Consider the following 12,741-nt stretch of genomic DNA (forward strand, 5'->3'; position numbering starts at 1 on the left):
CTGCAATACACAGCCTGCCACTCCTTCCTCCAAGCTGACACCAGCTCGCAAACTGGCTACCACTGCCACTGCACCAGGCCAACCAGAGGGTGGCCTGGCCTATGGCAGCTACAAGTGTATAATGCAGAGGCTCCTCCCTGTGTGCTCGGCCCACTGGCTCTGGCAGTGAAGGCAGGCACTGCAGCTGGGAAGCAGGAAAGAGCTCTTTCCTCCTAGCAGGCACCAAAACTGCTCACCTGCAATCCCGCCATCACCCCAGGAGCTGAGCAGCTCCAGAGAGTAGAGTTTCTGGGCACTAGGGGGTGCCACCTACAAATATGAAAAGTCTAAGACACCTGGTTCAAATCAAAGCTCCACAAACACCAGAAAGAGGGCCAACTGAAACTGAACTCATCAATTTCTCTGCAAGAAATTTCAAAATAAAAATTATAAATATGCTCATGGAGCTGGAGAAAAGTATTCAAGACCTCAGGGAGGAATTCAAGAGTGAGATACAAACTTTGAAAAATACAGCATCTGAAAAGAAACATACAATGGAGAGATTTAAAAGCAGATTAGATAAAGTAAAGGAGACAGTATATGAAATAGAAATTAGAGAAGAGGAATACAAAGAAGCTGAGGCACAGAGAAAAAAAAGGATCTCTAGGAATGAAAGAATATTCAGAGAAATATATGACCGATCCAAACAGAAAAATATTCGCATTATAGGAATACCAGAAGAAGAGGAGAAAGAAAAAGGGATAGAAAGTGTCTTTGAGGAGGTCATTGCTGAAAACTTCCCCAGTCTGGGAAAGGAGATAGACTCTCAGGCCATAGAGGTACACAGATCTCCCAACACAAGGGACCCAAGGAAGACAACACCAATACATATAATAATTAAAACTGCAAAGATCATGGATAAGAACAGACTATTAAAAGCAGCCAGAGAGATAAATAAGATCACATATGAACCAAAGCCCATGAGGCTATCATCAGATTTCTTAGCAGAAACCTTACAGGCCAGAAGCAAGTGGCATGATATATTTAATGCAATGAAGCAGAAGGGCCTCGAACTAAGAATTCTTTATCGGGGAAGATTAACATTTAAATTTGAAGGAGGGATTAAGCAATTTCCAGATAAGCAAAAGCTGAGAGAATTTACCTCCCACAAACCTTCTATACAGAGTATTTTGGAGGGACTGCTACAGAGATGGATTTATAAGGTTTAATAGCTGTCACCAGAGGTAATAAAACCACAGTAAAGAAAGGAGAACAGCTAATTACTAAGCAACTGCAAAAATTAAATCAACTATACCCTAGGTCAGTAAAGGAATAAACAAAGAATACAGAATATGATATCCAATATATAAATAATGGGGGAGAAAGAAAAAGGAAGAAAAAATAAAAAAGAACCTTAAGACTGTTTTTGAAATAACATACTGAGTTAAGTTAGACAACTAGATACTAAATAAGTTACCTTTGAACCTTTGGTAAACACGAATCTACAGCCTGCAAAGGCAATAAGACCATATCAATCGATAATCACCCTAAGTGTAAATGGTCTGAATGCATCAATCAAAACACATAGAGTCACTAAGTGGATTAAAAAAACAAGACCTGAGGGGCAGAGCCAAGATGGCGGCATGAGTAGGACAGTGGGAATCTCCTCCCAAAAACATACATATTTTTGAAAATACAACAAATACAACTATCCCTAAAAGAGAGACCAAAAGACACAGGATAACAGCCAGACTACATCCACACCTGTGACAACCCAGCACCTGGCGAAGGTGGTAAGATACAAGTCACGGCCTGGTGGGACCCGAGCGCTCCTCACCCCAGCTCCCGGTGGGAGGGAGAGGGAGCCCAGGACTGCTAAATAGCCAGCCTTAGCCATCCGCACGAGAGTGCAGACATAGTGCGTGCGTGGGGTGCTGGAAACTAGGGAAGCAGGACAGTAAGACCTCTGAGTGGGTCCCCACAGCTGGCGCCCCTGGGACAAAGAAAAGCAAGTGCTTTTTGAAAGTCTTAAAGGGACAGGGACCTCACTGCTGGACGGAAGCATCCCGGGACACTTAGCCCAGCGCCTGGGAATCCTGGGGAACCCCAGGCGCACTAACCCCCTGGGCAGCAGCTCTGAGACCCCTCACGGTGGTAAACAGCCCCCCTTCTGTTCCCCCTCTGGGGCCCTGCCATAGCAGAGCCGCCGCCTGAGGCTGGCCACGCCCACAGCAAGGGAGCTTCCTCCATAGCGGCCGGGCAAGAAACACGAGGCCCAGTCTATGCGCAATTGCCCAACACAAGCCGCTAGGGGTTGCCATTGTCCCAGTAAAGAAAAGCCAGGAGCAACTGGAAAGGGTCTTCGCGCTCCCAGCTGACAGACGAGTCAATAGCATACCACTGCATCTATCAACATAAAAAGGCAAAAAAATTTGATCCAGACCAGACTAACACAGACATCTTCCACATCTTCCCTTGAGAAGTTATCTGGGGAGATAGATTTAACCAATCTTCCTGAAAAAGAATTCAAAACAAAAATCATAACCATGCTGATGGACTTGCAGAGAAATATGCAAGAACTAAAGAGGGAGAATACAGAAATAAAACAATCTCTGGAATTTCAAAGCAGAATGGACAAGATGCAAGAGAACATTAATGGACTAGAAAACAGAGAACAGGAATGCACTGAAGCTGATGCAGAGAGAGATAAAAGGATCTCCAGGAATGAAAGAATATTAAGAGAACTGTGTGACCAACCGAATTGGAACAATATTCGCATCATAGGAGTACCAGAAGAAGAGAGAGAAAAAGGGACAGAAACTGTCTTTGAAGAAATAATTGCTGAAAACTTCCCCGAACTAGGGGAAGAAATGGTCTCTCAGACCAAAGAAGTACACAGAACTCCCATGACAAGGGACCCAAGGAGGGCAACACCAAGACACATAATAATTAAAATGGCAAAGATCAAGGACAAGGACAGAGTATTAAAGGCAGCTAGAGAGAGGAAAAAGGTCACCTACAAAGGAAAACCCATCAGGCTATCATCAGACTTCTCAACAGAAACCTTACAGGCCAGAAGAGAATGGCATGATATATTTAACGCAATGAAACAGAAGGGCCTTGAACCAAGAATACTGTATCCAGCACGATTATCATTTAAATATGAAGGAGGGAATAAACAATTCCCAGACAAGCAAAAGTTGAGGGAATTTGCCTCCCACAAACCACCTTTACAGGGTATCTTAGGGGAACTGCTCTAGTTGGGAACACTCCTAAAAAGAGCACAGAACAAAACACCCAACATACGAAGAATGGAGGAGGAGGAATAAGAAGAGAGAGAAATAAAGAATCATCAGACAGTGTTTATAATTGCTCAATAAGCGAGGTAAGTTAGACAGTAAGATAGTAAAGAAGGTAACCTTGAACCTTTGGTAACCACAAACTTAAAGCCTTTAATGGCAATAAGCACATATCTTTCAATAATCACCCTAAATGTAAACGGACTGAATTCACCAATCAAAAGACACAGAGTAATAGAATGGATAAAAAAGCAAGACCCCTCTATATGCTGCTTACAAAAGACTTACCTCAAACCCAAAAACATGCACAGATTAAAAGTCAAGGGATAGAAAAAGATATTTCATGCAAACAACAGCGAGAATAAAGCAGGTGTTGCAATACTTGTATCAGACAAAATAGACTTCAAAACAAAGAAAGTAACAAGAGATAAAGAAGGACACTACATAACGATAAAGGGCTCAGTCCAACAAGAGGATATAACCATTATAAATATATATGCACCCAATACAGGAGCACCAACATATGTGAAACAAATACTAACAGACTTAAAGGAGGAAATAGAATGCAATGCATTCATTCTGGGAGACTTCAACACACCACTGATTCCAAAGGACAGATCCACCAGAAAGAAAATAAGTAAGGGCACAGAGGCACTGAACAACACACTAGAACAGATGGACCTAATAGACATCTATAGAAATCTACATCCAAAAGCAACAGGATACACATTCTTCTCAAGTGCACATGGAACATTCTCCAGAATAGACCACATACTAGCCCACAAAAAGAGCCTCAGTAAGTTAAAAAAGATTGAAATCCTAACAACCAACTTTTCAGACCACAAAAATATAAAGCTAGAAATAAATTGTACAAAGAAAACAAAAAGGCTCACAAACACATGGAGGCTTAACAACATGCTCCTAAATAATCAATGGATCAACAACTAAATTAAAATGGAGATCCAGTAATATATGAAAATAAATGACAACAACAACACAAAGCCCCAACTTCTGTGGGACACAGCAAAAGCAGTCTTAAGAGGAAAGTATAGAGCAATCCAGGCATATTTAAAGAAGGAAGAACAATCCCAAATGAATAGTCTAATGTCACAATTATCGAAATTGGAAAAAGAAGAACAAATGAGGTCTAAGGTCAGGAGAAGGAGGGACATAATAAAGATCAGAGAAGAAATAAATAAAATTGAGAATAATAAAACAACAGAAAAAATCAATGAAACCAAGAGATGGTTCTTCGAGAAAATAAACAAAATAGATAAGCCTCTAGCCAGACTTATTAAGAGAAAAAGAGAGTCAACATACATCAACAGAATCAGAAACGAGAAAGGAAAAACCACGACGGACCCCACAGAAATACAAAGAATTATTAGAGAATACTATGAAAACCTATATGCTAACAAGCTGGAAAACCTAGGAGAAATGGACAACTTCCTAGAAAAATACAACCTTCCAAGACTGATCCAGAAAGAAACAGAAAATCTAAACAGACCAATTACCAGCAATGAAATTGAAGCGGTAATCAAAAAACTACCCAAGAACAAAACGCCTGGGCCAGATGGATTTACCGCGGAATTTTATCAGACATACAGAGAAGACATAATACCCATTCTCCTTTAAGTTTTCCAAAAAATAGAAGGGGAGAGAATACTCCCAAACTCATTCTATGAAGCCAACATCACCCTAATACCAAAACCAGGCAACGACCCCACCAAAAAAGAAAACTGCAGACCAATAACCCTGATGAACATAGATGCAAAAATACTCAACAAAATATTAGCAAACCGAAATCAAAAATACATCAAAAGGATCATACACCATGACCAAGTGGGATTCATCCCAGGGATGCAAGAATGGTACAACATTCGAAAGTCCATCAACATCATCCACCACATCAACAAAAACAAAGACAAAAACCACATGATCATCTCCATAGATGCTGAAAAAGCATTCGACAAAGTTCAACATCCATTCAAGATAAAAACTCTCAACAAAATGGATAGAGAGGGCAAGTACCTCAACATAATAAACGCCATATATGATAAACCCACAGCCAACATCATACTGAACAGCGAGAAGCTGAAAGCTTTTCCTCTGAGATAGGGAACAAGACAGGGATGCCCACGCTCCCCACTGTTATTCAACATAGTACTGGAGGTCCTAGCCACAGCAATTAGACAAAACAAAGAAATACAAGGAATCCAGATTGGTAAAGAAGAAATAAAACCGTCACTATTTGCAGATGACATGATACTGTACATAAAAAACCCTAAAGACTCCACTCCAAAACTACAAGAACTAAAATCAGAATGCAGCAAAGTTACAGGATACAAGATTAACACACAGATATCTGTGGCTTTCCTATACACTAACAATGAACTAATAGAAAGAGAAATCAGGAAAACAATTCCATTCACAATAGCATCAAAAAGAATAAAATACCTAGGTATAAACCTAATCAAGGAAGTGAAAGACCTATACCCTGAAAACTATAAGACACTCTTAAGAGAAATTAAAGAGGTCACTAACAAATGGAAACTCATCCCATGCTCTTGGCTAGGAAGAATTAGTATCGTCAAAATGGCCATCCTGCCCAAAGCGATATACAGATTCGATGCAATCCCTATCAAATTATCAAAAGCTTTCTTCAATGAACTGGAACAAATAGTTCAAAAATTCATATGGAAACACCAAAGACCCCAAATAGCTAAAGCAATACTGAGAAGGAAGAATAAAGTGGGGGGGATCTCACTCCCCAACTTCAAGCTCTACTACAATGCCACAGTAATCAAGACAATTTGGTACTGGCACAAGAACAGAGCCACAGATCAATGGAACAGAATAGAGACTCCAAACATTAACCCAAACATATATGGTCAACTAATATTCGATAAAGGAGCCATGGACATACAATGGGGAAATGACAGTCTCTTCAACAGATGGTGCTGGCAAAACTGGACAGCTACATGTAAGAGAATGAAACTGGATCACTGTCTAACCCCATGCACAAAAGTAAATTCGTAATGGATCAAAGACTTGAACGTAAGTCATGAAACCATAAAACTCTTAGAAGATAACATAGGCAAAAATCTCTTAGACATAAACATGATTGACCTCTTCTTGAACATATCTTCCCGGGCAAGGGAAACAAAAGCAAAAATGAGTAAGTGGGACTATATCAAGCTGAAAATCTTCTGTACAGCAAAGGACACCATCAATAGAACAAAAAGGTACCCTACAGTATGGGAGAATATATTCATAAATGACAGATCCGATAAAAGGTGTGACATCCATCACACACCTCAACAAACAAAAAGCAAATAATCCAATTAAAAAATGGGCAGAGGAGCTGAATAGACAGTTCTCTAAGGACGAAATTCAGATGGCCAAGAGACACATGAAAAGATGCTCCACATCGCTTGTCATCAGACAAACGCAAATTAAAACCACAATGAGGTATCACCTCACACCAGTAAAGATGGCTACCATCCAAAAGACAAACAACAACAAATGTTGGCGAGGTTGTGGAGAAAGGGGAACCCTTCTACACTGCTGGTGGGAATGCAAACTTGTTCAACCATTGTGGAAGGCAGTATGGAGGTTCCTCAAAATGCTCAAAATAGAAATATCATTTGACCCAGGAATTCCACTTCTAGGAATTTACCCTAAGAATGCAGCACTCCAGTTTGAAAAAGACAGATGCACCCCTATGTTTACTGCTGCACTATTTACAATAGCCAAGATATGGAAGCAACCTAAATGTGCATCAGTAGATGAATGGATAAAGAAAAAGTGGTACATATACACAATGGAATATTACTCAGCTATAAGAAAAAAACAGATCCTACCATTTGCAACAACATGGGTGGAGCTAGAGGGTATTATGCTCAGTGAAATAAGCCAGGTGGAGAAAGACAAATACCAAATGATTTCACTCATATGTGGAATATAAGAACAAAGGAAAACTGAAGGAACAAAACAGCAGCAGAATCACAGAAGCCAAGAATGGACTAACAGTTACCAAAGGGTAAGGGACTGGGAAGGTAGAGACAAGGGGAGAAAGGGCCATTACGATTAGCACACATAATTTAGGGGGCAGCACGGGGAAAGCAGTATAGCACAGAGAAGACAAGTAGTGATTCTGTAGCATCTTATTATGCTGATGGACAGTGAGTGTAATGGGGTATGTGGTGGGAACTTGATAATGGGGGGAATCTAGTACCCACAATGTTGCTCATGTAACTGTATATCAATGATACCAAAATAAAAAACAGTAATAAAAACTGAAGAAAAAACAAGTTCTCACATTGAAAAAGACATATGCACCCCTATGTTTATTGCAGCACTATTTAAAATAGCCAAGATATGAAGCAACCTACGTGTCCATCATTAGATGAATGGATAAAGAAGACGTGGTACATATACACAATGGAATATTGTTCAGCCATAAGAAGAAAACAAATCCTACCATTTGTAACAACATGGATGGAGCTAGAGGGCATTATGCTCAGTGAAATAAGCCAGGCGGAGAAAGACAAGTGCCAAATGAATTCCCTCATTTGTGGAGTATAACAGTGAAGGAAAACTGAAGGAACAAAACAGCAGCAGACTCACAGACTCCAAAAACTGACTATCAGATACCAAAGGGAGGTGTGGAGGAGGGTGGTTGGGGAGAGACGGAGAAGGGGATTGAGTGGTATTATGATTGGTATGCATGGTGTGGTGGGATTTACTGGGAAGACCCTGTAGCACAGAGAATACAAATAGTGACTCTGGACACTTACTACGCTAATGGACAGTGACTTCAATGGGGTATGGGGGGGACTTAATTAATATGAGTGAATGTAGTAACCACAATGTTTTTTATGTGAAACCTTCATAAGAGTGTATATCAGTGATACCTTAATAAATAAATAAAAGCTGTTAACTCTACACCTAAAGACTAGCGAGTATATACACATTTATGTGTTTCATAATAAAAAAAAGTGTGTAAGATTAAGAAAGCAAACTGGTAGCATTTCTTCAGAACTGAGATAGCTAAATTCAGGGCTTAGATGATACGCAATTCCTCTACTTATAAGGTATCTTTGCCGGAAGGAGGAATTACTGTGTTCTAAGAGGTTACAGAAGAAAGATGACGTAGTTTTCAATAGGTAATAGATATGAGAGGATCAAAAGATAGTAAATTTTAGAGAATAAGATCCTTTTTTGTTAGGTTTATTTTTTTTTAAACTAGTGGCAAAAGCACCAAATAAATCAGCTGGCCGAAAGTAATTTGTTTGATTTAAATCAAAGAGCAAAGTAAAAAGACCAGGCCATTTCTGTTTTCTTCTGTTTAGAATAAAAAAGAAAAGCTCTTAAGCCAAGAGAAATACATCAGGAACTATTAGTGATAATGGTGGCAAAGTCCCAGTGAAAGCTTGGCAATTGTTTCATTCCTTTGGGTGATTCAACAATTTACTCTCAGTCACAGCAGTAATAACTCAACAATCACAGGGAGTAGTTCCAGTAGAAAATGGAATTTTGTTAACATACTTTATAAAATATTCTTTAGAGATCTTTAAGACAAATGGATAGTATTTAAAACTTACAAGTAAGAGGTCGAACAATTGAAACACTAGAGAAACGCTCTATTAATTGTAAACTTAGGTCAGTATTAACATTCAGTAACTTAGCAGAGAAGTAATAACATAAAATATCCATATACACTAAGAGAGACCAAGAGAAATTCATAAGTGAACACTGCTGGGAAAGCAGGAGAAAGGGCAGAGGAATATCGTTCTTTAGGTATAATTAACAACAAAAATATTGAAAGCATGCCTATTATCTTTCATAAAAAGGTACTTGTCACACCAGACTAGGTTATCTTGGTTAATCAAATATTCCCTTAATAAAATTACAATATATACTGCATATGAATCATCAACTTTTAAATACTTCACCTATCAAATACTTTGTCTAAAACTGTGTTGAAAAGAATTCAGAGAAGTCTTTAACATCTTTCAAACCGAAGATCCTTATTACAAATATACAATAAAGACAGATGTTTGACAACACTGAAAAAATTGGTCCTGATGGAATTGTATTTTATTGATTCTAAAAAGCATTTTTTCATGTGTTATATTTCTGAAACCAGAATACATCCTTCATAGTCAAAGGTATCTAGCCATTGCTATTGGTCTGACTAAAGCTGATCTTTTCTAGAGAAGATGCACATCTGCTTGTACAGTCATCTGAGAGCACCACCAGCATGAGATCAGAGTAATTAACTCCTCTGTTACAAACTTTTGTGGATCACACTGGTAATATGACTTTAGAACTCAACTTGGGGCTTGTTCAAATTTTCAAAGGAGATTTTTTTTGTCCTCTCTTTATACCTACTACCAAGGTTAATTTCTCATTTATCCTTAGATTAAGGGTATAGACCCTTGGTGTACCAACTTTGTAAAAGAGATGACTTCCCATCTTGTATTTTCCTTCTTAGTAGCATGTAACATGCAGGCAGTTCTTACCATCTCTGATGTCCGAATTTTGATAAAATATGATACTTTAGATTTCTATAATTTCTATTCAGTAGACTCCAAACTTCCATATAAAGAAACCACTAAATTGCAAACCTTTTTTATTTCACTCTTAGTATTTTCTCAACCCTGTAGCTTTACATCTTAAAAACATGCAGTACATTTCACCACACTTCTGCAAAGAACTATAAATTACCGTGTACAGTGAAAAAGTCAGAAAATAAAATGTCTAATTATAACTTATTTTTTAAGCCTAATTCATAATACTTATGATGGTTCATAAATTCTAATGGAAAACAAAATTTTAGCTCTTTCCCCTCAAGTATTTAAAATCCTAAAACTTAAAAAATCCAAATTAGCTTTTAGAGAAAACATACATGATTTGACTGCAAGGACAGAAAAGAAAACGCTGAATTACTTAGATATAATAATGGAATTCATTCTATTTATATTTAGAATAGCAAAAAAATGTACTCATCTTTCTAATGAATTATTACAAATTCTCATTTGGTTTTGTGTCTCATAAGCCTGAATTAGTTTTCATTTTCTTTAACATTTCATTCAGTACAGAGCACAAAACTAAAAATTGATAAGCTAAGAAATAAACAACCCTCTATCAAAGTATCAAATTATTTTTTCCTTTAAATGCCCAAATCCTGATAACTGATTTCTTTCCAAAAATCTGAATAGTGCCCAATAGTAATACATTCAAAGGGGAAAAATAGCCAGTACACTATAATGTAAAATTACTTGTTACAGGAAGTGTATGAGAAAAATGACCTTAAACTGATTCAATGGTGTTTTAAGACAGTCCCACAACCTGGATGACCAGAACTACAAAGAATTCATTTCACTTGAACAGAAATGACCTGCTCTACTTAGCAAAAGCAACTTTTGAGATGTTCTGGTTTCCTTATCAACTTGCAGGAAAGGTCACCCATTGATAATAGGTAACATTTATTAAGCATGTTACTTCTCATTTAATACTAAGGACCACCTTGTGAGGTAATTTATCATTATAGGTTTATTTTACAGATGATGAAACTGAGGTATAGAGATGCTAAGAAACTTGTTCGTGGTCACCCTGTTCCTAGGATATGACTGACAAAACGAATCTATTATTAGGTCACCACCAGCTAAATGGTTAGACATTTACCACTACTGCTTCAGGTGCTATGGTTAGCCTCTAGGAAAACAAGGTGGTGTGGTCCAACAAAGGAAGACAAACATGTAATGCTAAGGAAAACACTCTTACGTAAGAATTCCACAAAGGGTCTAAAGTGGGTACAAAAGAGAGGAATGGGTAGGAAGGCAATGCATTGGTTGACCTCTGCAAATAAACTTTAATTAATTGTGACAGTGAATGCTTCTTTAAGTGAGGAACACACAAAACATATCCCCTGGTCAATATATTTTCTTTTGAAAGTATTGACTTACTACTTTTATCCATGAAAACCCATTAAGGTATGCTAACACTAGTTAAATTTCAGAGTATATAAAACCAACACATATTCATGGCACACATTTATGTATATATACAACATATGCATCAAATCCAGAACATATATTGAATTTACCTGGTTTGGGCAGAAAGATGTACTTTGAACACAAAATGTTTTTGACCTGTCACTTGATCTTAACTATCCCCATCAGTGATAAAAACTACAGTAAAAAACAAAGGAATTTACTTTTCTCTGTGACTCTTCTGAAGTAGCAGAAGAGTGTTTTTAGCTTCTCTGGTTTCCTTGATGAGCGTCCTTCAAATAACCTGAAAAAGACCAAAAAATAAAAGAGGGTGAAGGAAGATTTTCAACACCTTAATGATTCACAAAAAACTAAGTCTATGTTGCTACCACATAATAAAAGAAGTAATTCTTCCAGAGGCAATTCTGTCATGACAGAGAACTGGAAAACTATTTGAGTTCAAACAGCATCTGGAGAGCACTGACACAAACTAGAACCAGGCTTTTTAAAAGTTGTTCAGTTCAGATGGCACTCTGTAATACCCACATTACCACAATCTATCTTGCTCCAGGGAGAAGGTACCATCTGGTCATCCAAAGTCAATTAGGCCAGTGAGTTAATGCTCAATCCCTTTCCCAATGGCAAATACTATTTATAATTCATAATATTAGTAGGTAGTAACATGAATGAACAAAAATGGTATATGGGAAAAAATTCACATGGTTGTTTGTGTTGAGGGGTGATGATGATGACAACAACAAGCAGCAGGTATGACAAGACATCACAAGAGTGACCAGTTCTTAGGAATTAAATATATCCTTTGCATGGTAACCAAAACAGTGCCTACCCTATGTCATCATGTTTGCAGCAACCTGGACTTGTGTTGCTTAATTTCATTTTCTTTGAAATGACATGGCATTGTTATTGGTAACACATAATACAATATATCCTGAGGAAAGAAAAGCAGGAGCTTTGAAAACATATGACCTGAATAGTAGTTCAATAAAAGGTTTCAAACACAAAAGCATGCTTTTAGGCACAAGATCTAGCTTTCCAAAGGCATTTAAAAAAGTATAAAGAGATCTGTGGCTATAAATGATTCATCTGCCTCTAGCCATATTCTCTGCCTTTAAAACAAGAAACCCTTCAAGTAAAAGTTCATTTTAATAAGTGCTTGAATAGGTAACATTTTTCATGATTAGAAAAGTAAGCTTATGCAACTATATAGAGAGGAAAAGTTAATTCCATGAGAAAATCCTATTGAGCAACTGAAATGAATTAGAAAAAGGGAAGGAAATGTAGATTTCAAATGATCCTGTTTTCAGTGATCTGAAATTCTGTATTCATGATCAATTTCTGAGAAAACAATTTATGTGAATACTTATTTCCTGAAAAGAATACTAATGTCAGAATGTATTTTAACCAGATGTAAAATCTAAATAGATTCTTTCAGATAATTACTT

The 12,741-nt window shown here is 37.6% G+C and overlaps 1 protein-coding gene across 3 annotated transcripts in view; it reads right to left on the reverse strand.

The window, feature by feature from the left end:
• PARG (poly(ADP-ribose) glycohydrolase) overlaps positions 1-12,741 on the reverse strand; it is a 179,050-nt gene that overhangs the window by 72,580 nt on the left and 93,729 nt on the right. For all 3 annotated transcript variants that reach the window (XM_057505767.1, XM_057505766.1, XM_057505765.1), the window contains one exon: positions 11,503-11,582. In XM_057505767.1, the coding sequence (XP_057361750.1) occupies positions 11,503-11,582 (80 nt within the window). The remainder of the gene's footprint in view (positions 1-11,502; positions 11,583-12,741) is intronic.

This window comes from Manis pentadactyla, chromosome 8 (genome assembly GCF_030020395.1).
Source record: "Manis pentadactyla isolate mManPen7 chromosome 8, mManPen7.hap1, whole genome shotgun sequence".
In the NCBI taxonomy this organism is placed as follows: Eukaryota; Metazoa; Chordata; class Mammalia; order Pholidota; family Manidae; genus Manis; species Manis pentadactyla.